The sequence below is a fragment of the Condylura cristata genome, unplaced genomic scaffold (genome assembly GCF_000260355.1).
Source record: "Condylura cristata isolate star-nosed mole 26May11 unplaced genomic scaffold, ConCri1.0 scaffold00015, whole genome shotgun sequence".
NCBI classification, from domain to species: domain Eukaryota; kingdom Metazoa; phylum Chordata; class Mammalia; order Eulipotyphla; family Talpidae; genus Condylura; species Condylura cristata.
This window is the reverse complement of record NW_004567116.1, coordinates 27,070,241-27,096,893: the sequence shown is the minus strand read 5'-3', so window position 1 is coordinate 27,096,893 and position 26,653 is coordinate 27,070,241. Positions and strand designations below refer to the sequence as shown.

The 26,653-nt window shown below is 53.7% G+C and overlaps 1 protein-coding gene across 1 annotated transcript in view; it reads left to right on the top strand.

Annotated features, from left to right (window-relative positions):
• The first annotated feature begins 7,653 nt into the window (after positions 1-7,653).
• Positions 7,654-26,653, top strand: part of KCNC1 (potassium channel, voltage gated Shaw related subfamily C, member 1) — a 42,937-nt gene continuing 23,937 nt past the window's right edge. The window contains exon 1 of the mRNA XM_004683004.2: positions 7,654-8,893. Within this exon, the coding sequence (XP_004683061.1) occupies positions 8,324-8,893 (570 nt within the window). The 5' untranslated portion in view covers positions 7,654-8,323. The remainder of the gene's footprint in view (positions 8,894-26,653) is intronic.

The following is a 26,653-nucleotide window of genomic DNA, read 5'->3' as shown; positions in this document are numbered from 1 at the left end:
AATAGTATTCCATGCTATGAACATATCACAATTTATTTAGCCATTCACTAGCTGATAGACATATAGGTTGTTTCCAATTTTTAGCTATATCAATAATGCACCCATGAACATTCGTGTACAACCTTTTGTTTAAGCATATGTTTTTAATTCTCCTGAGTCTATGCCTAGATTGCTGGGTCTAGCATAACCCTGTGTTTAAATTTATGAGGAATTGCCAACCTCTTCCCAAAGTAGCACCAATGTTCATTCCCATCCAATGTGCAGAGGTCCCAGCTTCTTGAGATGACCCATAACACTGATGTTGCTTGTCTTTTTATTTTTTATTTTTTAAAGATTTATTTATTTGTGCATACAGAGCTGAGGTACAGGCCAGAGGCTCAGGGGTGGTGAGAGGCTTCACCAGAGACAGAGTGGGGAGCAGAACAGGCAGATCCACAAAGCACACTGCTGAGGGGAGCAGTGGGTTGGGCCAGGTGAGGTCTGCCACCCCATGTGGTCACCTCCGGGGCAGGTGGGAATCGAACTCATGCGGAAGTAGCCTCAGCTTCTCAATGCTGTGCCCCAACCCACTGCGCCACCATGTATGCACAAATAAATAAATCTTTAAAAAATAAAAAATAAAAAAATAAAAAGACAAGCAATGTCAGTGTTATGGGTCATCTCAAGAAGCTGGGACCTCTGCACATTGGATGGGAATGAACAATGGTGCTACTTTGGGAAGAGGTTGGCAATTCCTCTTATTTTAACCATTCTAATAGGTGGGAAACGGTACCTCCTCGTTTTGATCTGCATTTCCTTAATGACAATGAGGCAGAGTCTCTTTTAATATGCTTGTTTGTCACTTGTACATCTTCTTTGGAGAAATGTTTATTCAAGTCTTTAACAATTTAAAAATTGGGTTGTCTTTTCATGGTTGTATATGAGAGTTTTTTTTTTTAACATACCCTAGATACTAAACTCTTATCAAAGATTTGGAAATATTTTCGCTTAATGTATGGGTCTTTTCAATTTCTGGATAGTATCCTCTGAAACACAAAATGTTTGTTTTTTTAATCTCAATGGAATCTAATTTATCTATATTTTTCTTTTGTTACTTGTGTTTTGGCACCATATCAAAGAAACCATTGCCAAATCCAAGTTCTTTTAAGAGTTTTATACTTTTAGCTTACTTTAGAAATTCCGTGCACATTTTTTTGCAGGTTGGTGGGTTCAACTTTATTCTTTTGCATGTGAATATCCACTTGTCCCAACATTCCTTGCTGAAAAGATGATTCTTTTCTCATTGATTAGTCTTGGCATCCTTGTCAAAAAATAATTGACCTTCCTGTATGGATTTGTTTTTGGACTCTCAATTCTACTTCATTGATCTATATCTCTATCAGAGGCCAGTAACACAGTCTTGATTTCTGTCATTTTGTAGTCAGTTTTGATATCAAGAAATATAAGTCTTCCAATTTTGTTCTTTCCAATTGTTTTGTTATTCTTGGTCCCTTGCATTTTGTTCATGCACCTCCAAGTAGCCCTGTCTGGTGTTATTTTCAGTAGCAACCAATCTTGCCTTGTAAAATATGGGAACTGTAAATTGGTGTCAACATTTAAAGCAGGATCTTGTTCATGTATTTAAAAAAAAAAGGCATGAGGGATGACGATTTTTGTCACCTTTGACTTTTATGAAATAAATTTTTTTTTTGTTAACTGAACATCATTCTATAACTGCAAAAAGTTGCAAGTGTTGTTGTTAGCATTATGATGCTAGGTAAATATAATGCTTCTAGGCAAATACAACTTATTTAGACATTATGCAGATGTGACCCTATGTTCATTACAGTATTATTCACAATAGCCAAATTATGGAAACAACTTACATGTCGAACCCAGGGACAGAAGAGTGAATTTCAAAGGTGCAGTGTGTGTGTGTGTGTGTGTGTGTGTGTGTGTGAACACTTGATTAAATACTACTCAACTACAAAAACTACATGGATAGAACTGGAGGGGGGTTATGTGAAAAGAATCAGAAAGAGAAATACAAATACCAGACGACTTCACTCATATGTGGGATTCTGGAGAAGCAAAACAGAAACAGACAAAGCCCAAACAAATCCTAAAATTCTGACTCTAGAATTGAAACTACCGAAAGGGAAAGGGAGAGAGTGGCAGAATGGGGAGGGGCTCCAGGGGCCCATGGGGGAGGACTGGGTGCCCTTGTGCTGGTGGGGGGTGTGGGAGCACACCTGAGGAGTGGTGAGCCTACAACTCTGATACATTTACTGTGCTGCAAATCAATGTTATCTCAATAAAAAAAAAAAGAATCAAACAGGTATTATGTAGGCATATCTGGCAATTAGTAAAAATACTGAGATTTTATGTTTGTAGGATTTGTCAGTTTTCTTTAAAATTACATTTGGGGGCCCTCCCTGGTGGCGCAGCAGGTTAAAGCACGGCACTGAGAAGCTAAAGCCACTTCTGCATGAGTTCTATTCCCACCTGCCGGGGAGGTGACCACATGGTGTGGCAGACCTCTCCTGACCCCCCCCCCCGCTGCTCCCCTCAGCAGTGTACTTCGTTGATCTGCCTGTTCTGCTCCCCACTCTGTCTCTGGTGAAGCCTCTCACCGCCCCTGAGTCTCTGGCCTATACCCCAGTTCTGAATATGAACAAATAAAGAAATAAATCTTTAAAAAAAAAAAATAACATTTGGCCCCAGTTTCTGTTCGAAGTCTAAATAAATGCTCGTTCTTGGCCCCAACTTTGTATTTTTAAAAAAGCATGACCCTAAACATGTCTAAACTTCAGGCCTCACAAGCCCTGGACACCCACCCACTGCCCACTATGCTTCCCTGAGGTCGACTCACACACAGGACGTGCCCAGGAGACACCACAACTCCTGTCAGAGGAGTCGCGGAGGAAGGAAGATCCTTGAGATAGCCAGAGGTTCTGTTGCTTCTGGAAAAAGAATTCCCCTGCCCAATATTTGGGGACAGAAGTACTTTGGGGATACCTCACAGAAGTGTCTGCACCTATTTGTCCCCCCTACGCAGATGCACCCCGACTATCCTCAGCCATCCTTCCCCACAGTCATCATTTCCCACCTCCTCACCTCATCCCCACAGAGCCTAGGAAGGGCTGAGATCTGCTCCCCTGTTGCTCACTGTCTGATGGGCTCCTCCCTCACAGACTGAGCCTTTGCTGAGGATGCAGGGACCTCATGAGATGTGGGGTAAGGGCTGGTTGCAGAGATTTTGGGGAGGCTGGCCGAGGGGTATGGGGGAAATGGTAGACAGGCAGTTAAGTGAGAAAAACCATCTCATTTAATGCTCGCAAAATACTTTTTCCTTTACACAGAGAAGGAAACAGAACCCTGGAGAGGGAAAGTGATGAATTTACACAGCTAATAAGAAGCAAAACAAGAACTGTAAACAAAATCTGTCTAGATCACTGGTTCTCTTAACTGAAGGAAATTTTCCCACCACCACCCCCCAGGGGACATTTGGCAGTATCAGTAGACCTTTTGGATAGTCACGACTGGGGAAGGGGGATTCTAGTGGGTACAAGCCTGGAAAGCTACGAAGCATCCCACAGTTCACAGTATAGCACCCCACAACGAAGGATCATCTGGTCCAAAATGTCAACATTACAGAGGCTGAGAAATGCTGGTTTAGCACCACCCAGAGTATTCTCCACCCTGGCCCCTTTCCAGATTTCTGCTGGCCTAAGAAATCTGGGCCCACTCATGCAGGAGTTAGGTACCAGGGTCAACGTTCAAGCTACAAATGCAACAGCCACAATCACCACCAAGGTGCCTCTAGGCTCATGCTCCCCTGTCCATTGGAGGGAAGAGAAAGGCCATCTGGGAGGAGATGCCTGTGTACTATTGCTTATCGCCATCTCACTAGAAGCCTAGTCTGTACCCAGCTGAAGTCAGTTTCCACGTGTGGCCACAAGATGGCACCCCAGCCTACCAGGAATGTTAAGGCTCTGGGCTGGCAAGAGCCCCAGAGGATGTGCCAATCCTGACAAAGGCCTGGAGACTGGATTCGTGCCAGTTCCAGAGCCTAGCAGGACCAGATCTGAGGCTTGCAAGTGCCAGTTGTGAGGACATAGGCCAAACTTGGCGTCGGGATTGCCTGTATCCTTTTCAGAGTCCAGCCTCAGTCATAGTTCATCTTCCAGCCATTCCCATCATGGAGCTTTATGGAGCCCAGCACCCACTCTACAAAGCTCCATGATGGCTAAGCAAAAAAAAACCCAAAAAACCCAGAGCTGTGAGGGAGTAAGGATCCACAGCTGATTATTTATGATTCATATTCAACAATAAGTAACTAAAGCATAGATAAATGGAGAAACTTGTCCAAGGTCATAGTTAGTCAAGGGATTGGAACCCAGGTAGTCTGACCCTATAGCTCATGCTCTTAACCAGTGGAAAACACTGCCCCACAGCAGTCACCTCAATAGTCACCAGTACCGAAGACCCTTGAGCATGGGACTATAAGCCTTCCTCAGCAAGGGACAACTGCTATAAATGTGAAAAGGTGTCAGAGTCTCCGATAGACTTAGGGTTTGTGGTTAGTAGGTGAAGGATTAAGGTTCAGCCGGAAATTTCTCCTCCCCACTCTCATTTCCCTGAGGCTTTTCTTCTAATTTTCTGTGGTACACTCTTGGGTTTTCTGGGCTTTCTGCAAATGCCAGTCTTATTACAATGTGAAGAAGTGAAAGAAGAGACTTTTATGGCCCTGCTTAGATAGAGTGGGAGCAGGGATTCTTTGAGGCAAGATCAAAGTGAGAATCATTCATCTCCCACCTGGGGGCTCCCCTCTGAGCCTGAGGGGTCACAGGGGACCCTTTTACATTCCCCTTCCAAGTCTGGCCTGCCTCTCTTTTTCTAACAGGGCCTGACCCTGACCAGAGTTCCTAATCACCTGACCTTCTCCCTCCTAGAAACCCTTTGACACCCTTCCCCTGCCTCTCCTCATGATCTGGGGCACACTACAGCTCCCCATTATGACTAACTGTAGGGTAATGGCCTGAGTGAGCTCTGCAATGATTCCCTGAGACACTGGGTAAGTCTCTCCCAGACACAGACTCAGTTAAGGGCTCCAGAGTCCCATCGCTTCTAATGTAGGAATTCCATGGGCTCTAGCCTCTCCTGGCCTTTCTCAAGTCATCTGGCCCAGCATGAGGAGTTTCCTCCCCAGACACTGGGGAGGAAAGCAAACAAGCAGCAGCCTTGGAGGGACTAATGATCCTTTTTGGAACTGAAATGAGCCGTAATGAAGGTTAGGAGGCCATAGTCTGGTCCCATGGGCCCTGCAGGAGAAGGAAAAGCCCCTATGACTGGAAGAATCAAGGAAAGCATCCTGCAGCAGAAGTAGGGCAGGATGTTTGGCCAGGAGGGAAGGAAAGATTTGGAAAAGCCTCTTTCTTATCTCTCGCCATCTTCATTTCTTGCCCCCTGCACTTACCCATTTCTCCACCACACTGTCAAATTTTCCTCTTCCTTCTGTGGTATCTACTTCTCTGTGACTTTATCTCCTTGGACTAGGGCAGGACTTTCTGAGAACCTAGATCCTGATATCTGAATTTGGGCCAAGCTGAGCGGCACCAGCTCTAGCCTACTCTGGTTAAGGCCTGGAGCTCACACTGGTTAGAGTAAGAGGTACACTCAAAAGCACTCTCAGGCATGCATTACTCTGAGATTGAAAAGGACACAGCTCTCACTTAGCGGAATAACACAAAGCAGCGTCTGCAGGGGAAGGTACAACCTGGCCAACTTGGGTGAGAGATGTCAGCACTGCCACGTTGTCCCCAGGCCCACACGGTGTCTGTGGGTCAGTACAGTGGGACAACTGTCTGCACAGTTAGCAAGTGCCAACAGGTAAATAGAGCCTGATGTCTTCTTAATTAAATTGCCCTTTGCCTAGGCAGCCTTGTATTCGATTGGGCTGGGTTGGGATCAATAAGCCTCTTTCCCAGGACAACCATCCCTGGAACTGGGCCTGACCTCTCCAGCCCTGCCCAGGCCCATTGCCCACTCTCCCCAGTAACATGAGGGTCCTGTGGGGCAGGGTCTTTTGTGTCCCTGTTCCTGGGACAGAGCCTGGAACAAGTAAGGAAATAAGGAATAATTGTTCAAATGAGTAAAATGAGGCACTGGCCACCAGCATGAGCCAGGAAGGCTTGGCAACTGTAATCCCACCCCAGGATTAGCTGTGAAGTCGCGGGAATCACAGTAGGTGGCTGCTGCCCACCAGCACCTAGACCTAGACACAGCGTAAGTTTACCACCAGGTTAGTTGAAGTCCACAGGGGAGAGGAGGAATAGTCATTGGCCAGTACCACCAGAAGCCATTGCTCCCTCTGACCTCTAAAAAAGAATGCCTTTTACTTAAATGATCTGTCGCAGGGGGAATCCAGGGTCAGACAGAGGACCAGTGGGACTGGAGTTAATATGACAGAGCAAGTGACACTCATGGGAGACGAGGGGCTGCCAGGGGTTATGCAGGGCTCCGGGTGAGTGAGGGCTAGGAAGGTGTTAACAGGCACCCAGGATGGTTGGGTTGTTAGTAGAGGGCTTAGAAGGCTACGAATGTTACTGTGTGTATGGGGGCAAGGGGTGTTATTTTGGAGTCCAGACAAGAGGGTACCTATGAAAGGATCATGGAGGCTCCAGGTTCTGTCGAAAGGGTTGTCATGAAAGGGTTGCTTGTAGAGGTCAGGATCAAGGTATTCGAATGCAGTCTGGGGTGTCTCGCTTCTCTGGAGTATCAGGCAGCAGTCTGGGGTGTCTCGCTTCTCTGGGGTATCAGGCAGACCCTTGTTTGGAAAGACAGGGGAGGGTGCCCACGCTCTTCTCACCTCGGTCTGACCTGGGGGCACCGGCCTAGACGTTTCCCTGTGCCCCCGCCCACCGAGTGGCGCTCCTTGAGGGCGGAGCGTCGGCGGGTCCCCCGGGAGCAACAGGAGCCTAGCAGGGCGGGCGCCCCCAGCGCCGGGGTTGGCGGAGGCCCGGCTCGGCGCGGGGCTGGGAGGGGGGCGCTGAATCAGGGCTTTTTAGGACCCAGCGCGGCGCCTCCCTTCGGGGGCGAGTGCGGCTGCGCGCGCCGTGTGCCGGTGTCCGGAGAGCGGCGGGCTGGACGCGGACCGCGCGAGCTAGCAAGCGAGTGGAGCGTCAGCCTGGGCGGCAGCAGCGTCGCGGCGGCGGCCGCTCCACGCTTCGCCTCCCCGGCCTCGCCGGTTTTGCCTCGCCGCGCCCGAACTCGCCACCCCCGCCTCCCCGGCCCGATCACCGCAGCCCCCTCGCCTCGGTCAGCAGCGCCAGCCGCCTGCCCGAAGCGGGGCGCGGAGCGCGGGGCGCAGAGGCACCGGAGCCAGTGCCCACCGGCCCCGCAGACCGAGCCCAGTCCGGAGAACCCGTGCCTGGCCCGGCGCAGCTCCGCTACAGTCCGGGAGCTGTCCCTTCAGCACCGCCGCCGGAGCCGGAGCCTGAGTCGGAGCGCAGACCAAACGAGCCCAGACCATCCGAGCCCAGCTCCAACCGGAGCGCACAGAGCACAGCGCTCCGCGGCCGCCGCACCGAGCAGCGCCCCGGGTGCCCCTGCCTAGGGGACCCGCCATCTCCGAGAGGCGGGGAGAAGGAGCGAGGAGGGCGGGCGGGCGGGCAGGCGCGCCCGCCGCCGGGGGGAGCAGGCAGCCAGGCAAGGAGAGAGGGAGGGGGCCGGAGCCCGCCCTGCGCCCCGAGCTGCAGCCTGGCCACGCAGGGAGGAAGGCAGCGGGTATCCATCTCCCCCACGCCGAGAGCGCATAGCCGCGACCACCGCGCAGAGCGCGAATTTCCCGGCCCCCTCCCTTCCCCCTTCCGGGGGCTGGTCTATCTGTCCAGCTCCGGGAGGAGCTGACCTTCCCCCCAAAAGCTTTGTGTCGATTTCTCCATTTTCCCACCGAGATGGGTACTGGAGCCCGGCCCCGCCACCCTCTCTACCCTCCTCCCGGGGCTCGCCGCTGAGCGCCGTCCCCCTTCCCTTTCTCCCTCCCTCTCTGCCTCCCTCTTTTCCTCCTCTGCCTCCTCCGCAGCCGGACCAGCCCCCTCCCACATCTGGCGCCAAGAGACCCTTGAGATCCCGTGCACACTTCCCTGGACCAGCACCCGACAGAAAGCGCCCGGAGGGGCTTGGGTCGCTCGTGGAGTGGCCGAACCCGGCTCCTCTGTCCTCCCCGACGGCTGGGGGGAGGGGGGAAGAGGCCGCGCGCCCCCCTCCCCGGTGCCAACTCCCCCTGGCGGCCGCTCCCATGGGTGTCGCTGGGCCGCGCCATGCCTAAGGGGGCGCCGCGATGGGCCAAGGGGACGAGAGCGAGCGCATCGTGATCAACGTGGGCGGCACGCGCCACCAGACGTACCGCTCGACGCTGCGCACGCTGCCCGGCACGCGGCTCGCCTGGCTGGCTGAGCCCGACGCCCACAGCCACTTCGACTATGACCCCCGCGCCGACGAGTTCTTTTTCGACCGCCACCCGGGCGTCTTCGCGCACATCCTGAACTACTACCGCACCGGCAAGCTGCACTGCCCCGCCGACGTGTGCGGGCCGCTGTACGAAGAGGAGCTGGCTTTTTGGGGCATCGACGAGACCGACGTGGAACCCTGTTGCTGGATGACGTACCGCCAGCACCGCGACGCCGAGGAGGCGCTTGACAGCTTCGGTGGTGCGCCCCTGGACAACAGTGCCGACGACGCCGACGCCGACGGCCCAGGCGATTCAGGCGACGGAGAGGACGAGTTGGAGATGACCAAGCGCCTGGCGCTCAGCGACTCCCCAGACGGACGGTCTGGTGGCTTCTGGCGCCGTTGGCAGCCGCGCATCTGGGCGCTCTTTGAGGACCCCTACTCTTCCCGCTATGCGCGGGTAAGTGACAACTCACCTTTTGGAAGCATGGCCCCGGGAAGGCAGCGCCCTCTGTCTCCCTTGGGGAAAGTGGATTTGAGAACTGGCACTTAGGAAGTTCAGAACTGAAAGGGGCGTGTGTACATACGTGTAAGAGTGTGACTTGTTGAGGGTGACTGGTTTTGTGAGTGTGTAGGGTCTGTGCCTGTGTTTTTATTTGAATGTGTGAGTGAGAATGAATGGGTGTGTTGTGTGTATGAGTAGATGGTGTGTGCATATTTATGTAAATGCGGTGGTGTGTATTCAGGTGGGGAACGTATGTGGTGGGGATGGTTGGGCATGTGTGTGTTTGAGTGTGCAGGAGTGCCTGTGTGGATTTGTGTCTTTGCAGATGAACACTGTGAAGGGTTTGGGGTGGGGAGGAGAACTGGAGCCCTCTCTCCTTCCCAGCTCAGGGGCATCTGGCCCCAGCTTTGGTACACCAAAAAGGGCCTAGGCCCATCTGCTGCTGGAGATACAATGCTTCTCCCCAGGGAGCAGCTTCAGGCCATTCTGACAAGGCTGGGAAAAGGGAATCTTTATGGCTAATTAATAGCTTGGTAGCTGGAATGGGCCTGGACTGTGAGAGGGGATGTAGTTCCTCTGAAGCCTGCTCCTGGGAACAGAGATTGTCTTTCCCTGTCAAAAGTGGAGGGGTCTGGAGGGGACCATTGGACTCCTGCCTCTGCTTCCTCTGGGGCCTGTGGGGGCAAAGAGGGGAACCTACTGGAGAGAAGGTATGGGAGGGAGGGGTGTGTCTTCATAGGCCACTCCCTTTACTGACAACAGTTTGCAGCAGAGAAAGGGCACCCTGTTGCTGACCTTGGCCCCTCTGATGGCCTCTCTGGATCGGCTTCCTCATTTTTAAAATTGAGAGGGAGTCTGGTAAATTTTAAGGGCAATTTGCTGCTTAAGTGAACCTCAAAAGGAGAAAAACTGGTAGCAGCCACCTGCCTTGCGGCACCCCTGCCTTCATTGGCTCTGACCTCTGAGACCAAAACAGAGCCTCAGGTGTGAGGGGGAGTTGGGAATTTAAAACAGAACCCCTCCCCCATCCTTGAGCACCCACCATACCGCCACCCAGCAAACCACTGCCTCTACCCTCTCTCCTTAACTGCTCCATGTCCCTCCCTCCTGCTCACTCCAATCCAGTGGGGGGAGGTTGGGGTAGGGAGGGAACAAGAGTGTGCACCCAGCTACGGAGGACAGGTGGGGAAAAAAGGGTGGGGGCAGTGAGGTGCCCACAGGCAGAGAAAGGCTGTGTTGAGGCACAGGCCTGGCAGGTTTGTCATTGAGTTAAACACTCAGTGCTTCAGCAGGTCAGAGTTTTAAACCTTAAATCCTAGAACAGGTGTGTATGTGGGGGTCAGAGTTAACAGAGAGAAAATCAAGCCCCACTTGCCTCTGAGAACCCTACTCAAGGTCACCCAGGGAACGAGAGACCCAGCACACTAGAACCAGGTCTCCTGAGACCCCATCCTCCCCTTCCCTGGACAACAGCTCCCTGCCCCTCACCAAGTGGACTGGGACCCTCCTCCCCCTCCAGTCTCCTGACTGAGGCCACCATGGCAGGGGATTATGTAACTGGAAGCTGAGTCTGAGCTGTGGGGAGGGGCTGCAGAAAGGGGACAGGGAGGTTGAATCACCACATGTTGGGGTGGGGGCATATTGGGCAAAGTCCTGGATTGGAGCATCTGCCATTCAGCCCACATTTGACCTTGGGCAGCACTTTATCACCCTTGGTCTTGGAAGCAACGAGTAGACCCAACTTCTTCATTGCCCTCTCAACCTCTTGGCTTCATAAAAAGAAGCTGGGTCCCTCTTTTCCCATAGGGCTGGGCTTTAGGACTCTCATACAGGTATCTGAATCTCTCTATAGAGAGAAGTAATAAGGGCCATGGAATAGACCCTTCCCTGCTCATTTCCTTCTCCCTCTGGCCATTCTAGATTTGGGGGTTGCCTTCATCCAATGCAGGTAAGTGGACTAGTGTGGTTTGGGGTAATGTTGGTGTATAAAACCTTACAGAAAAGTCCTGATTCTTGCCAGTGCCTGTCCAGTTGAATGGTAGACTCTAAAGGGCAGGCTGGGCAGTATGAAGGAGAGAGAGGTGGGTTAGAAGGTGCCCCCTTACCCCAGCCTATCAATGCCACTTTCCCCAGTGGCCTCACAGAGTTCCCCAACTCCTTTAGGTAACAGATGAGAATACTGAGGCCCACAGTGGGGAGGCATCTGCCCAAGGACATGCAAGAACAGCCAGCAGAGTCTGGATTAGAACCCTGGCTTCCCGAGTACACCCTCCGGCTAGCCTAGCTGCAATGCGCTGCCTCTCTGCAGCTCATCTGCGCAGAGACCAGCCTCTGGCCGCCCGCCCTCCCCCCTCCATCTTTGCTCTGCTGCTGCTGCTGCTATTACTGCTGTCACCTTTGTTTACCCCTTCCCTCTGTGGGCCCCAAGCCTCCTCAAGCTGATAGGTGCAGATTAACATTTTTATTCTACATTTTAGATCAGAGTCTGTGTGTATGTATCATTATATACATATGGGAAATATAAGCTTGTGTGTGTGAAAAAGAGATTCTATGTGAGTGTGAGAGGCTTCCCATGTGACAGAAAGACTGTGTGTGAGAATAAAAAGACATGTGAAGCCGAGGGTGGTGTCTGTGTGTACGTGTGTGTATGACTGGTCTGGCTGTGTGAGAGATTCTGTGAGTCTCTGCACCTGAGCAGTTCTGTGTGAATGTGAGAAATTCCGTGTATTTTGAGAGATGGACTTTTGTGTGAGTATGAAACTGTGTGGGAGAGAGACAGTATGTAGGGAAGACGGAGTCAGCATGTGTAAGAGGTGCTGTGTGTGAGAGAGAGAATCCTCGGAGTAGATGAGAGACTTCAGGTGAGTGTGTGTGCTATTGTGTGCGCCTGTGGTGGTGTGACCAGTGTGGAACTATAGGTGTGAAACCCTGTGTGTGTGTGTAAAGCCGTGTGCATTAGACTGCCTGTGTGTAAGGCTGTATATGCGTGTCAAGACTTAATGTACGTGAGGCTGTGTATAAGACAGACTGATGTGAGCTTCCTGCCTGTTGCCTCCATCTCTCGGGACTCCTGGGCTGCCTTCGTGAGTGGTTTGCTCATTTCCCATCCTTAGTAGACACTGCTCTAGCCCGGGTGATTGTGGCTGCCTGGACAAGGTAGTGACCACCCCACAGGGCCTTGGGGTGGGCCCTAGAACATCAGGGCCATCTGAGGTCCCATTGAGTTCTTCAGGGGTGATAGTGCTAGCTGGCGCAGCTGGCTCACTGGACACCCCCACCCCTGCTTTCCTGGGCCCCCAGGCTGAGGGGGTGGGGCTGAGGAAGTGAGCTGAGACAGGCTAAACCCAGCTTATATTCTGGAGTGAGATGTGGTGCTCCAGACACACAATGTGTTAAGGACAAACGGTGTGATCAGAGGCATGGAGGAGCTTTCTGGGCTGGTACCAACTGTCCCAGAGGAGGCAATGCCGGGGCAGCTTTGGGGGGCAAGTGGGAATCAGCCAGCTAGGTGGCCACGTATCTCAAAGCCACGGAGGCAGGAAGGCCGGCAGGGCTGTGTTGGTGCAGCTGGGGCTCAAAACCTGCCCCCCTCTCTTTCTTGGAGACTAGCTCTGGGCTGAGCCCCTTGGCTTTCAGCCATCACTTGCACGTTGTCATCAGAAACATGATGTGGTCATGAGTCAGTTGTCCCTGTGCTGCAGGTAGAGTTACGTGTCTGTGTGTGTGTTCTTTCCCCCAATGTCATTTGACTTCCAGTGGCAGGCAAGTGCCAATGGCCCCAAGCTGGCGAAGCCCCACCACCCCGTTGCCACCTCTCCTCCGACACCAGGCCTCCATGCCTTTGCCTTGGCCCCCCACTCTTTGGGACTTGCTGTCTTTTGACTCCTCAGTGCCCTGGGAAGGAAATCCACCTGGTGGCCAGAATGAGACAGGTGGTGGCCCAGCCAGAGTCGTCTGTTTTTCCCCTGGGTCTCCTGAGACTCAGTCTCCGTGTGGCATGGGGCCGACCTGAGCACAGCTGCCCTCAGGGTCTCGCAGGCAGCTTGCCCCCTCATCTCAGAGCCCATTCCCACAGGGCAGGCTCCTTTGAGTCATAGTAACACACTAAGGAGGCCCATGAGCATGGAGAAGGTGTGGGGTGTTCCCCTCCTGCACCCCACCTACTACAGTGTCCTCCTACCTCTACAGAAGCCCTCATGTCCTTGAAGGAATGATACTCCAAGTGTCCCCCAGGTCCCTTCTAATCATGAAAATCACGGACAGCCATCTCCTAGTCTTTCTCTCAGCCTCTTTACCTTAATGATAGAAGCTACTCCAGAGGGATAATGGAAAGATTAACTGAGCTGAACCCTGAGTCACAGGACCTGGCAGGCAGCATGTGCTCAATAAATGCCGGCTCTGTTACTACTCCTATTGGTTGTATTATCAACTCACCTCCTGGCTCTCAAGATGCCATCCACTGCCCCCAGCCCCATGCCCACCATCCTGGGTTGAGCCTCTATGTTTCACTCAGACTCACCTCCCTAACAGCCCCTGAGTGCTTTCCCACCTGCCACCCTGGCCTTCCAGGTCACTCTCCTCTTGGCAACTAAAGAAGTCTTTTCAACTCACAAATCTGTCAGCTTTGAACCCTTTGGTGCTTCCCCAGCCCATGCTGTGTCCCTTCAGGCCCTGCCCCCCTCCAGTCCCGCCTGGCCTGGCTTCCCCCTCACTCACTAAGCTCCAGCCACCTGTTCCTCTTTTTCATATGTGCCTTGTCCCCCTGCCTTGGGGTCTTTGCATATACTGTTCCCTCTGGAGCACTCTTTCTCCTGGCTCACCCTTCTTCATTCCTCACACCCCATCTTAAATATCAGCTCCTTGGTGATGCCTTCCCAGACTCCATAGACTACATCAGGAGTTAGAACCAGGGTCCTTTGCTTCAAAGCTGACTGGTTTGTAAAGAAAAAATGTTCAATCAGCAGCACTCTGGATTCAACTTTGTCTCCTGACTCTAAGCATCTTGGATGACAGGTGAAGAAGTTGAGGCCAAGGGAGGAGTGTTCTTTTCCAAGGTCACACGCAAGCAGGTGACTTGGGGGACGGAGTCAGGTCCCTAATGCTCAGCTCAGTGGGTTGGAGCACCCATCTGCCTTGTGATACCTCAGGGTGTTTGGAGTCTGGCTCTCTGGGGGCACGAGTCTGTGCTCCCTGACTCTGGGCAGGAAGTCTGGCATCTGCCAGAAGCTTTGGAGGAGTTTGCCTTGAGCCTTCCAGGGAGGGAGGCAGGTTGTCTCAGAGGTGGGGGAGGGGGGGCGGGGGAGGGTTCCAGGGCCTGCTGCCTGGGCCAGGGATCTCTGGGCCTCCCACAACAGCTGAATATAGTGCCACGGCTATTCTGAGCAGTCCCATGACCAGTGCATTCGCTCTGGACCAAAAGGTCAGGGCCTCAAGCCGCTGCCTCTCTTCAGTCCCAGACCTGCCTGGCCAGCTCCCTGCTTGAGCTCCTGCTTTCTGAGTGCAGGCTCAGAAGAAAAGGGGGACCTGATTGTCTCCAGGGGACAGCTAACCTCCCGGTGCTTGCTCAGGGGAATCCCGTGGATGGAAGGGCCTGCCTTCAGCAAGTATGGAGCTATTGGAGCGGGTGGCAGCTCACAGACCACCTCCAGCCACTCCCTTAATCCAGTGGTGGAGAAACAGGCTCAGAGAGAGGGAGACACTTGCCCGAAACCACACAGGAAATCAGTAAGATTCAGACTTGCAGTCCAAACCTCTCAACACGGGCCTGGCTCTCATTTTTAGAAGAACACCAAAGTCTACCTGGAAATGTTCTCCGCTTACCTGTTGAATTATTTCCTCCCCTGAGGGAGGCCAAATAAAACGTGCCTCCCCAAGCCCCAGCCCACCCCAGACCCCTGCCCGGCTGAGACTTCTGCAGGTCAGCCAGCCCAGATTTGGCTCACATCCTATAAACAGCTACGATTTACTAAAGAACTTACTATGTGTCAGATGCCGCATTAAGGACTTGATTTACACTTAGTTCTCACAAAATTCTGTGGAACTGTATCATCATCATCACCATCACGCAAATATCACAGATGAGGCTGCTGAGATGCCCAGAGGTTATTCATCCAAGGCCGCTTAGCTTGTGAGTGGTCGGGAGCCCCATGCAGAGCTGGTTCTGCCTGGTGCTATGTAATACCACCACCTGTCCCAGGGGTGGCGGCTCTGCCACCTGCCTATGGCCCAGGCTTGGGTTCAAATCTTGCTCCTTCTCCCCCCCACCGCCCCCAAACACCCAGTAGGCTGTCTGGGAATCTTGTTCAACATGTTCTGGTTGAGCCAGAACTAGATAATGCAGACAGGCAAGTGAGGGGCTGGCCCGAGTGCTGTGGCTGCCCCCAGGGAGAGGGCTATCAGGGGGGCCCCATCCGCCCCCGCTGTCCATGCAGGCCCTGGGACTCCAGATGGAAGGCTTAGGGAGGCTCAGGAGTGACCCTCTCCCGGTGCTGCTGCATGTGGGAATCCTGGCTGCACCTCAGCTCCGCCTTTGAGACCTTCTGCCCTGGAACCCGACCATTTCCCCTGCTGCTCCCTTCTGCCAGGCTCCTCCCTGGCCTCCTTGTCTCAGTCCTCACTCCAATCTCTGGTTTTTTGCTCTGTGGTGTCCGTTCTGCTTTTTGCTGAACATGAAAACCTGGCTCTCAGAGTCCCTACTGCTCATCTTGGCTACCCCTGCCCCGCTGACCACCACCTTGGAGATGGAGGGGTCTGAGTTGGGCATTGAGTATCTGAGTCTACATGATTGGAGCTCTGGAGGTCAGCTCTGGAGGCCCTTGACAGGGGACAGGCAGGCCCGTGGGGTGAGTGACCAGCCCAAATGTATGGAAGGACGAGGCCACAAATCAGATTCCAGTTGTGGACGTCGGGCTACTTGGTCAGAGCAAGGTCTGTAGCCAGGCTACTAGGCCAGCCAGCTGCCTTTGGGAGAGTTCCATTGCCCCTTTCGGGCAATACTTTCTCCAGCTCTGAAACATAGAGGTCATTCTGAATGACCACCAAGGCCCTTCCAAGTCCTGATGTCCCAGGAATCCAAGAATTTGAGGCTTCTCAGAGGCACTGTGGGAGCCAAGTTTCCCTGTGTCCTTCTGCACCTCAGCCCAGCTCCTCTTCAGGACACATGTGAGCTCCCCTGGCCGGGACCTGGCACCCAGGGGTGGAGGTCTGAAGAGCTTCCTCTTCTTGCATTTCTTTCTCACCAGCTCTTATTCAAGGCACAGAAATCTTGGCCCTACCTGGGGTCAGCCTTGGTGCTGGGCCCTTGTGAATCCTCAGTCACCGGTAGGCTCACCTGGAGGTCCCACACCTGTCAGTCTCACCTCTTTAGGGTGGTGCATGTTTTGGCACCTCTTACCTGCCTCTCTAGAGAAGACTCTTGACTGTGCCCTCTAAGAGCTACAGAGAGATACGCTAAGGGAGGAGAGGACATGCCAGGCTGCAGGGGCTGGAGCAGTGTGTGGGGCTCGCTCTGATGGTACAGGGGTGCTGAGGTGAGGAGGGCAGTGAGCAGGTGCTGGGCTGGATGGTGCCAGAGCTGAGGATTGGTGTGACTGCCGGAGGACTCCCGCCCATGACTGACCCAAATATTACCTGAGATGCTTCAAAAAGGCCAGACTCCTGGGCTCCGTCCTATGATTCCTAAGGGGGGGTCAGGGTGTTTTCGCACTCCTGGGTCGTGCCAATGGTGCTCCAGGGAGCATGGTCCTCTGGCCAGCACCACCAATCTCACCAGACTCTTGTTAGAAAGGAAGCACAGAACTTCTGATTCAGAATCTGCATTTGAAAAGACCCTCAGATGACTCAAATGCATATGAGAAGTGCTGAAGCAGGCAATTCCCAGTGGAGGGGGAGGGTCAGGACAAGAGGGGCCTGGGTGTGCTGAGTACAAGCTGTCTTTGAGCTGGAGACCCCAGCGCCAGGGTGTTGGGCCTAGGTTGAGAGCTCATCTCAGTCAATGGCAACCTTATCAGCCCTGTTGCTCGGAGTCATCCTTGACTCCCTTTTCTCTCTCTCACATCACAAATCCTCTCATCTCAGGGCTGGAAACATACCCTGAATCCCACTACATCTCATCACCTCTCACCACCTCCGGTGAAGCTGCCTGTGGACCTCTCTCCCTTGGAGACACCTGACCTCCCTGCTTCTGCCCTTGCCAGCTACCTCTCCGCATGGGGCCAGGGCCATCTTGGTACGTGCAAGTCGGGCCACGGCAGGCCTCTGCAGTGTGTCTCCCTGTGGCTCTGGCTTGCTCGGGGGTCCGGAGCCGGAGCTCCACCACGCAGTCTCCCCTGCTGCTCTCCTGCTCTTCCGCCTCACTCAGTCTGGCCTCTTTGGTCTTTTGCCAGCACACACTTCTGTCTCGGGACCTGCCTCTCGCTGCTCCTTCCACCTGCAGCACCTGCTCATTTTCGCTCCTGCACCTCCAGCCAGATGTCACGGTCTCCAGTTGCCCCCTTGCCATTCCTCCCCGTTTGCCCTTTCCGTGCCTCAGCTTGGCATTTACCAACATTACTTACCTGATCTGTTATCTCTTGTCCCCGCTAGAATGTAAGCTCCAGGAGGGCAGGGATTTTTGTGTCTTTTAGCCATGGCTGTGGGTGCTCAGTCACTATGGAAAAAATGAATAAGGAGACCAGAGTTCAAGAACTGGGTCAGACAGCAGCGCCATGCTGTGGAGCCTGTTTCTGGCCCTCCCTGGCCTCACCTGGGAACACAGGTCCTCTACCCCAAAACCTGGGGTAGGGTTGGGGAGGCAGAGGCTGAGGCAATGTGAGGAGCGCTGAAGACCCTAGTCAAGGTGGGAGCAAACCCCAGTCAGGACAGTGCCCACTTGCTGCTGTCGCCTCCCGAGGCCAGATGAGGGTCTCCACACCCTCCATCTTGCCGAATTCCTCCTTCACGCCGCTTCCGCACTCACTATCACTACCCACGTACAAAGCTCAGAGGCTAAGAAACTGTTTGCAAACACTCTGAGGTTGGTCACGGGGTCTGGACACTGGCTTCGCAGGTCCACCTGGTCCAACCTAACACCAAACCAGACTTCTCTGGGGGAGGCTGTTTTTCCTGGGGGAGGGGCAGTCTTGTTCTTGGTTCTTTTCTTCATTTCCTTACCCTTCCAACGCCTTCCTTTCCACTCCTACTGTCCCCTTTCCTCTAGCAGATGTGATTCAGGAAAGTTCTAGGCATTAGTTACTGGCTTTCAATACAGACTCTTCCCCCTCAAAGCCTAGAATGTTTTTATGTCCCAGACTCTCTGTTCTGAGCCCCCAACCTTTCTCAGTCACATGCTCATAGAAAGTGGATGGGCTACTCAACCAGCAGCCACCTCCTGCCACATGACCTTGACCGTGACCATATGACCTAGAGCCCCGTTCACTACTAGGAATGTGGCCTTTTGAGTCAGGAGGCCCTTGTTCAAATTACAGTCCCATTACCTCCCAGCTGTGTGACCTTGGCCAAGTTCCCTAACCTGTCTGTGCCTCTACACAGGGATATTAATAGTGCCTGACTCATAGAGAAGTCGGGAGGATTAAATGTGTTAAGTACTTAGCCAGAACCAGAACATAATAAGTGCTTAATTATTGTGGGTTCCATTATCTTCTTTTTACCACTGCTTGGTTCTCACCTGTTCCCCATATGCTTTTTAGTCTTCCAGCAACTGACTGTCCTTTCAGATAACCTCTCTAGGGGTCACCTCGCCTACTTTGCCTCCCTGGGCCCCCGCTACCTGAGTTTGTTCCCTAAGGGCTAGACTTCAGGGCTGACACCCTAGGAGGCAGACCTGGATTCTCTCCTGGTTGTGCTGAGTGCCGTGGACAGGCCACAGGCTCATCTGTGCCTCAGTTTCCAATGCTGTTGTAGTGGAGAGCCTCTGCTCTGCTTCCTCTGTCAGATATAGTGGGGAATGAGGGAGATGGATGATGGAACCTCTGCAGGGAGGGAGGGTCATCAATCTTAGGCTTTGATGGGGTACCAAGCCTGGGGACCCAGATGCTGACGAGTGTGCCAGTGTGGCGGGCACACACTCCTCCTTAAAGGGGTTGCTCCGGCCTAGGGAGGAATGGCAGCAGGAGTCAACAGACATTAGGAGTCATCCCTGGAACTTCGGGCCTGGGGTTCCTATTGGTTCCAGTGGGCAGGCCCTGCTCTGGAGTTAGGCTGCCCCGCCAGGCCGACGCCAGACTGGGTGGGATGAGCTAATATTAGCCAGGGCAGCCCTAGACAGCCGGGGCAGCTGAGCTCAGGGGGCCTCAGGAGCCGGCCTCACGGGGCCCAAGCTCAGATGCTGCTCCGGCCTGGGCCACACCAGTCAAAAGAAACTCTCAGCCTGAGCAGGACCTTGGATGCCCCATCTAGCCTGGCCTGACCACCCCTCCCCCTGCCTCCTGGAAGCCCTGTTCTTGCTTCCCTTGCTCTGACTCCTACCCACAAGCACAGGCCCACTGCCCATGATGTAACCCTATCTTACCTCTCTCCAGCCTCACCTGTACCCACCCACAGTGAGAAAGCCACTTCTCTTCCTACACCCCTACTCAGCACACAGAGACAATCTGAGTAGTTCCCCCACCTGGGTTGCTAGTAACGCTCATTCATTCATACAACAAATTCTTCCTGAAAACGTACAGTGTGGCAAGCAACTCACTAGAAGCTGGGAATAGAGCAAAGAACATAATAGTCAAATATCTCCGTCCTCAGGTTACTTACATTCTGGTGCAGGAAGAAAAAAAGAATGGCTGTGGAGCATCCTCAGTGCCTGGGACAGTGAGAAGCCCTGAGGGGACATGTAGTGGTGGGAAGGGCTCAGGTAAAGCTGGAGGTGGCCACTTCATCCAGTGTGGTGAGAAGGCCCCTGGGCAGCTGATGTTTCAGTGGACTGGAAGGAGGCAACAAGGGACCCACGTGACAGCCGGGGACAGAATAACAGCATACGCAAGAACCCAGGTCAGGGCTCCAGGCACAGCACAACAGTGTCCGGGGCTGAGCTGAGGTTGCCGAGGGCTGCGGTAGGGCACGGCAGAGCTCCCGTGGCCTCTGGGCTTTGGAGTGCTCCGAGGGAACCCCAGCCCCGTGCTCGGCTGTGCTCACCTTTGTGCCTCCATCCCTGCCCCCACCCTCCTGTGGCCACAGGTTGCAGTTTGGACCTCTAGGGAGTTGAGGAAGGGGACTCCTGTCTCTCAATAATGGGGACCTCTGTCCTCTCCCTAAAGGCCAGCTGTGCCCAGGGCGACGAAGTGAAGCCACACAGGGCTCTCGCCAGGATGAGCTGTTCTCTGAATGGTGTGGGGGACTAGAGAGAAGTTGGCGAGGGAACGAAAGGCGAGAGGCCCTTCCAGACGAAGCTCTGGCCGTTTCCACTCACACCGCCCTCATGGTGTGCTGAGAGAAGGTGGTCAGTGGTTGCAGCCAGCTTGCAGCCCCACCGCCGAGTCCAAGCCTGACTCTGCTGATCATGGGCTGCACGGCTTCTGTATGTCTGTCACCTCCGCTGTAAAGGGGGGAGACAAGAGTCCCTACTTCAAGGGGCTGCTGAAGCGAGGTCCAATGAGATAAGCCACAAGAAGCCCTTCGACATGGTACCTGGCCCGATGCAGGTGTTCTCATCATGCCTTATTATCCTTCTCACCATCATGCACATGTATGCTCTCCAGGCCCTGCACTCACCCTGCCTGGGGTTCCAAGTTTACAAAGTGGGGTGCTGTAACCAGGGAGACTTTGATGGTGCCCAGGGACCTTCTCTACCCACAAGCAGAGAGCGTCTCTTGCTGGGGCCTTGTCCCCAGGGCAAACTGTGAACATTCTTCAGACCACATCCTCCCCCCAGAGCCAGCATCTCCCCGCTCACAGAGTGATGTTTCATGCTCGACCTCGGGGCTCTCAGGGTGCTGTGAGGAACAAGGCCGCCCGCTGGGCCCCCTGGAGCAGCCACAGCCTGGGCTTGGAAGCCCACATGACTACCACCTGCTAAGGGCCATCTCCGGGCGACATGCTCCTCTCCATGTGGCTGGGGCGCTACTCACTTGGCCCTGACGCGCCCACACTCGTGGACCATGGCCCTTCGCTTCTGGGCTTTCGTTTCCTCATCTGTACAGAGCACATGCCATCTCTCAGGGATGTTGGGTGAATGAATCTTCCTATGCCAGCGACAGAAAGGTAGTTTAGCAGGGACAAAACTTGGTTCAGAGCAAGGCCATGGACTTGCCGGGCTGGGTTTTGATCTCCCACCTCTGCCTCAGTGTGGGCTATTCCCTGGTATGGGAAGTAGGGACATGCCTCAGAGGGGCAGAGCCATCCGCACAGTGCCTGGCACACGGGAGATGCTTACCAGGGTTGGACCTGGCTGGCCCCACTTCATTCCCCTGGGCACCATTGTCACCCTGGCCCTGGGGACAGATTCCTCAGGGGAGCTGGTATAGCGAGGCCCTGGCTGAGCCACAGAGCCAGGGAGGAAGGTCATGGACGTCTCATCCAGTGACCCCGCAGCCTCAGGGGCATGAACCACTGTCATCAATGATATATTTAGCAACACAAAGGTCAGAAATGCCAGGCACTGGCTTCCCTTCTAGGTGGCAGGAATCATGTCTCCTGAGACTTGGCTGTCACCAAGTAGATATTTTTTGTCCTGTCTGGCAGTCTAGGGATGTGAGTGAAAGCCTTGGAGTAAGGAATCACTGTGGTTTGTGCTGGCTTGCAGAGTCTTTCCAAGTCATGACTCTTCTCAGCTGCCATCGGAATGCCCACACATCCCGTCTCTCCTGTCTGGCCATCCTGGGCCTCCATGAGCATCACCAGAGCCCCACCAAGCCCCAGGCCCCTGTCGCCTGTCTGCTTTATCCTGTCTCCCCGTGGAGAATGCCTCTCGGCCATGGCTGCACATCTGAAACCGACCCGTCTTTCAGCTCTGGTGGCCTCTCCTTACAAGGAGGCCCTTCCTGATAGATTCCCCTAAAAAGCCGGCTTTACCAGAGAACTCTTCTGTCCTGCATCCAGCTACCTCGTGCAATACCTGTACCCGCAACTCAGCCATCGCCTCTTAGAGGACCAGCTTAAACAATGATAGTGGCTTTACAAAATACAGAATCAATAATCCCCATTTTCCAGGTAAAGGGGAAAAAATGACCCAGAGGAATTAAGTTATTTGTGCAAGATGCTCCAGGTAGCAAATGATAGAAGAAGGATTTGTTGCCAGGTCTCCTTAGGGGAAATAAGACAAAAACTTAGAACCATGCTGCTCTCTTTGGCACGGTCAAGAATGAGGTGGCTGGATGGACACATGGATGATGGACAAGTAGATTTTAGAAAGGAAAAAAAGTGGATAGATGTGGGTGAATGAATGGGAGGAAGGATGTACGGGGTACACACGTGGGTGGGCAGTTTGGTGGGTGGGGGGCCCCAATGGATGAGTGTAAGGATGGGTGCTTTAAAAGGCAGGAGAAGAAGCACCCTAGACGGTGGGACATGGAAGCTGAGGCCCTCATGCTGGAAGGCAGGTCCAGCAGCCCTGCTCACATGTAGGGAAGATGGTTTGCCAGATGCAGGGGTGGACACTTTTTGGAGTGAGGGAGCTGGGGACTGGGAACAGGGACCCACTCTTAAAGGTGAGAGCTCTGAAATAGGACAGGCTGGGGAAAAATTCGCAGAAAAGAGCAGCTCAGGGGGAGCAGGCCTCAGGACCTGGGGTTTCCAGACTCCCTGCAGCCACTGGAGGGCAGACAGTGAGTGAGGAACTGGCCTCTGAACCCCAGGCCAGGCTGAGCAGGCTTGTGGTTTCAGTCTTCTCTGGGTGGAGGGTCATTCTTCCTCCTCCGGCCCTCAGCCTTGGTGAGCAGGCCCCTCTGGCAGCTTGGCTGAGGCTTCTCAAGGGGTTTCTGCTGGCTGGGGTGAGGATGCTGAGGAGCAGGCCTTCCTGAAGACCCTGGAATATCCTGGATGAGGTCTGCGAGGCACACCATCTCCCCATTGCTTTTTGCTATCAACCCCCAGGCTGTAGACAAGAGCTCTAAGACTTCAGTTCTAATTACCCAGTGAGGGCCAGTAACGGGAGCACAGACATGGGTGACCAGTAGTTGAACTTGGCAGGACCTGGAGGCTTTGACGCAGCTAGCCTGGTGCAGCTCCTTCCAGCTGAAGTGCAGGCTCTTTGTTTGCACAAGGCAGAGTGCAGGAAGCTCCAGGCTCCTTCCCAAAGCCCTGCTCTACGTTCCCCAGCTCTGGGATGCACCCCCCCCCCACACACACTCACACAGACACTAGCCCTGGAGATCTCCCTGGGAAACCAGGTCCCAATGAGAGTGCTGGGGCGCTGCAAACTGCTCATTACAGTCACGGCTGCAGCTAAGTATAGCTGCAGCACACACAAGACCAAGACAACGAGGGAAAGTCTTTCCATAAAAAACTCCGCGTGCAAACACACAAACATGTGCACACACATGCTCCTGTGCACAGATGGGCACCTGGATGCACGTTTGCACCAACAGGAAGTTTCACTCATTTATTACACTTGCACATGCATTTGATACGTGTTTGCTGAGGGACTAGGAGAGTGGTTAAGAGCATGTATCTGGAGTCAGACAAAACTGGGTTTCAGATTCTGTTACCAGCATAACCCGTAGTAGGGCCATGGCAACTTCTTTAGTCTCCATGAGCCTCAGTCTCCTTCTTTGCGAAGTTGGAATGGTAACTGCACAGGGACTTCAGAGGCAGAGAGATGCAGCAGAGGCAGAGAGATGCAGCGTGGAGGAGGGCTAAGCCTGGGGCCAGCCCAGCCTTAGTGTCAGTACACAGTAGATATCTTTATCCTCACTGTCAAATGCCTACTGTGTGCCCAGTGTGTGCTGGGAGCTTTCTTTGAACCTGGCATTTTGGGAGTGGTTGTGAAAAGCAATGCCTGGTGTATAGCGGACACTCAGCAATAATTACTGATGAAATGAATGAACAAATAAGTGCAAGTCATATCCGTGGACAGCAGATATCCGTGGGGCTTTCTTCTCTCCGGGGGACTCTGTCTAGTCTCTCATCCGGTCGGTGTCTTCGGTAGAATCTAATCGCTGTGGATGACACGGGGACCCTGGAGACAGAGGAGGGACTTGAGTGTGTCTGACCACCCCTCATTTTGCAGATGTGGAGGTGGCAGCAGAGTGGGAGCAGGGGTGCAGGCACCGACCCAGGCCAGAGTCAGCAATCAGCGGCAGGACCCGGGGTGCCACCATGAGCAAGCCCGGCACAGGGGCCTGGCCCCTGACCCCTGAGCCCGCTCAGCTCCAGCCCTGCATGAGGCTTGGGCAGACACATGTAGCTCCGGTCAGTGCCTGGCAAGAGTGTTAGGCAGTCTGGGGCTTCTGACCTGGCACTGGGCAAGGCTCTGTCTGCCCAGGAAGTGGCTGGAATTCTGAGCTCCCTAGGCACAAAACAAGCTTCAGGATTTGGAGGTGCTATCACCATTCCCGACCTTTGAATAGGCCAGCAGCTAAACAGCCTGGCCATCTCCTCCCATCACACCTCCTCAAAAAGAAAGTGACATTTCCTGGTGCTTTTTTAAGCCACAGGCTGGCTGGGCCAGGCCCCGGCATGAGGTGGGGAGTGGGGCGGGCAGCGCCGGGAGTCACATAGCCCAAGTCTCTCCTCACCTTGCGTGATCTCAAGACACTGGGAATAGACATGGCCTCATCTCCTCGCCATTTGCCCAGGATTGCAGTTCTGATGCCAGAGTCTAGGTTCCCTACGCAGTGCCGCAGAAAGGTTTTGAATTCTACGTACCCATTCCAGCTCTGCCCCCCATCATGAGTGCCTTCAGCTCACTGGCCTGCTGGGCAGGGAGGTTATGTCTGCCCATCTTTGCAAAGGAACCCTTGTGCCTTGTGCTCATTAACCTCAGTCTACTCCTGCTCATGGCCAGTGGGCATTAAGGTCTTTGTTCTTATTTGTGCCTAGTGTCAAGAGAGGAGTGTGATTATGTACATACGTATCCACGAGTCTGCTCTCAATGGCTATGTCCATTGCCAGTGTTGGCATGGGTCTGTTCTCAATCTCTGTGCCCACTGCCAGCCTCACAGAGTTTCTGGTGACTGAGCATGCCCACTGATGATGACAATGTAGCTGAATGGTTTGTGCGTCCCTGGCCAGTTTAGCCAGGTCGGCTGTCAGAGTGACCAGTCAGTGGTGTGCACACAGCTGATGCAGTGGCAGCGTGAGTGTTCAGAACCTGTGATTGTGCTCATGGCCCAGATAGCTGTGGGACGCAGGCTGGAAGACAGTTTCACATCTGAGACAAGCGAGTAAACTCGGTTATGGTCATTACAAAAATAGAAGGATTGGGGCAAGTGGACACAGGATGAGTGTCCATACCCTTCCCACAGGTGGGAAGCTGTGCTCTTGTTTAACCGTGTTCCTGCAACCCCAGGAAGGGACCCCTCTTTCCCTTCTCCTGGGGGGACATGTGATTAGGCTTTACAGCAGGATACCCCGACCTCCAGTCCCAGCCCCATCAGGGGCCTTATATGCCAAAGCAAAAGGCAAAAGTGAAAAACAAGTAAATTAAAATGAAGTATCCATGTTCCAACTGGACATGTAAAGTGGGTGAATGCTACTTATGCAAATTATACCCCAATAAATGTGGGACAAGCTAGTGTGCTAGAAGACAGTACAAGCTACGTAGGGGATAAGGGGCGAGCACAGTAGGGAATTCCTGGGGTGCCATGAGGTTTTAAATAGAGTGGCCAGAGCAGGCCCCATGAGATGGCGAGAGAGCGAGCCATGGGAACATTTGGGGTAGGGGTGCTCTGGGAAGAGGGGCAGTGGTGTGAGGGCCCTACAGCAGGTGTGTCTGACAAGCTTAGGGAGCACGTTTGAGGAGACAGGTATGACTGAACAAGCAAAGGGGACAGTGGTCAGAGAGGAGCTTGGAGGGGTAAGGAAGGACCAGGTCACAGGGGAGATTGAGGGGCGTGGTGACAGGCTTTTCCTCTGAGAGAAACGGGGAGCTTCTGAGCCAAGAAATGACACAACTCGATTTACATTTAGAGAAGCTCATCTGGCTGCTGTGTTGAAAATAGAGTGCCAGGAGTGTTGGGAACCGGGAGAGCACTTAGAGGTTCTCACCATAATCCAGGGGGAAAGACAATGGCAGAGGCGGGCAGGGACAGCCGTGGTGGGAAGTGGTCAGATTCGGGATTTTTTTTTTTTTCAAGCTGAATCAACAGGATTTCCTTGCAGCTTAAATGTGAGGTGACAGAAAAAGACATTTCAAAGATGATGGTTTGGGGTTTAAAAGAATGCACTGGAAGGATGGAGTTGCTCTTTCCAGATGTCCAGGCTGCAGGCAGTGGGGATGGCAGAGAGGCTCCAGTGACCCACGGCGCTGGAGAGACCATGAGCCCTCCACCCGGGGACGCCAAGCGGACACTGCGGTCCTCAGCAGGAGAGGGCTGGGCCCCAGAGCCATGTGCAGTTCGTGGCGTCTGAGTGGGTATTCAAGCCCTGAAACTGGGTGAACTGCCAAGGGAAAATGAGTGTAGCTGAAGACGGGGCCTGTGCTCTGGGGCACTGTGACAGAGGCTGCGGCTGCCAGAAGGAGCTGTGGTGGGGCGCAGGGAAATTGAGGGACTGTATGGTCTTGGGAAGCACTACAAAAAAAAAAAAAAAAAAAAGAGGGAGAGATCAGCGTCTCGGATGCTGCTGGTG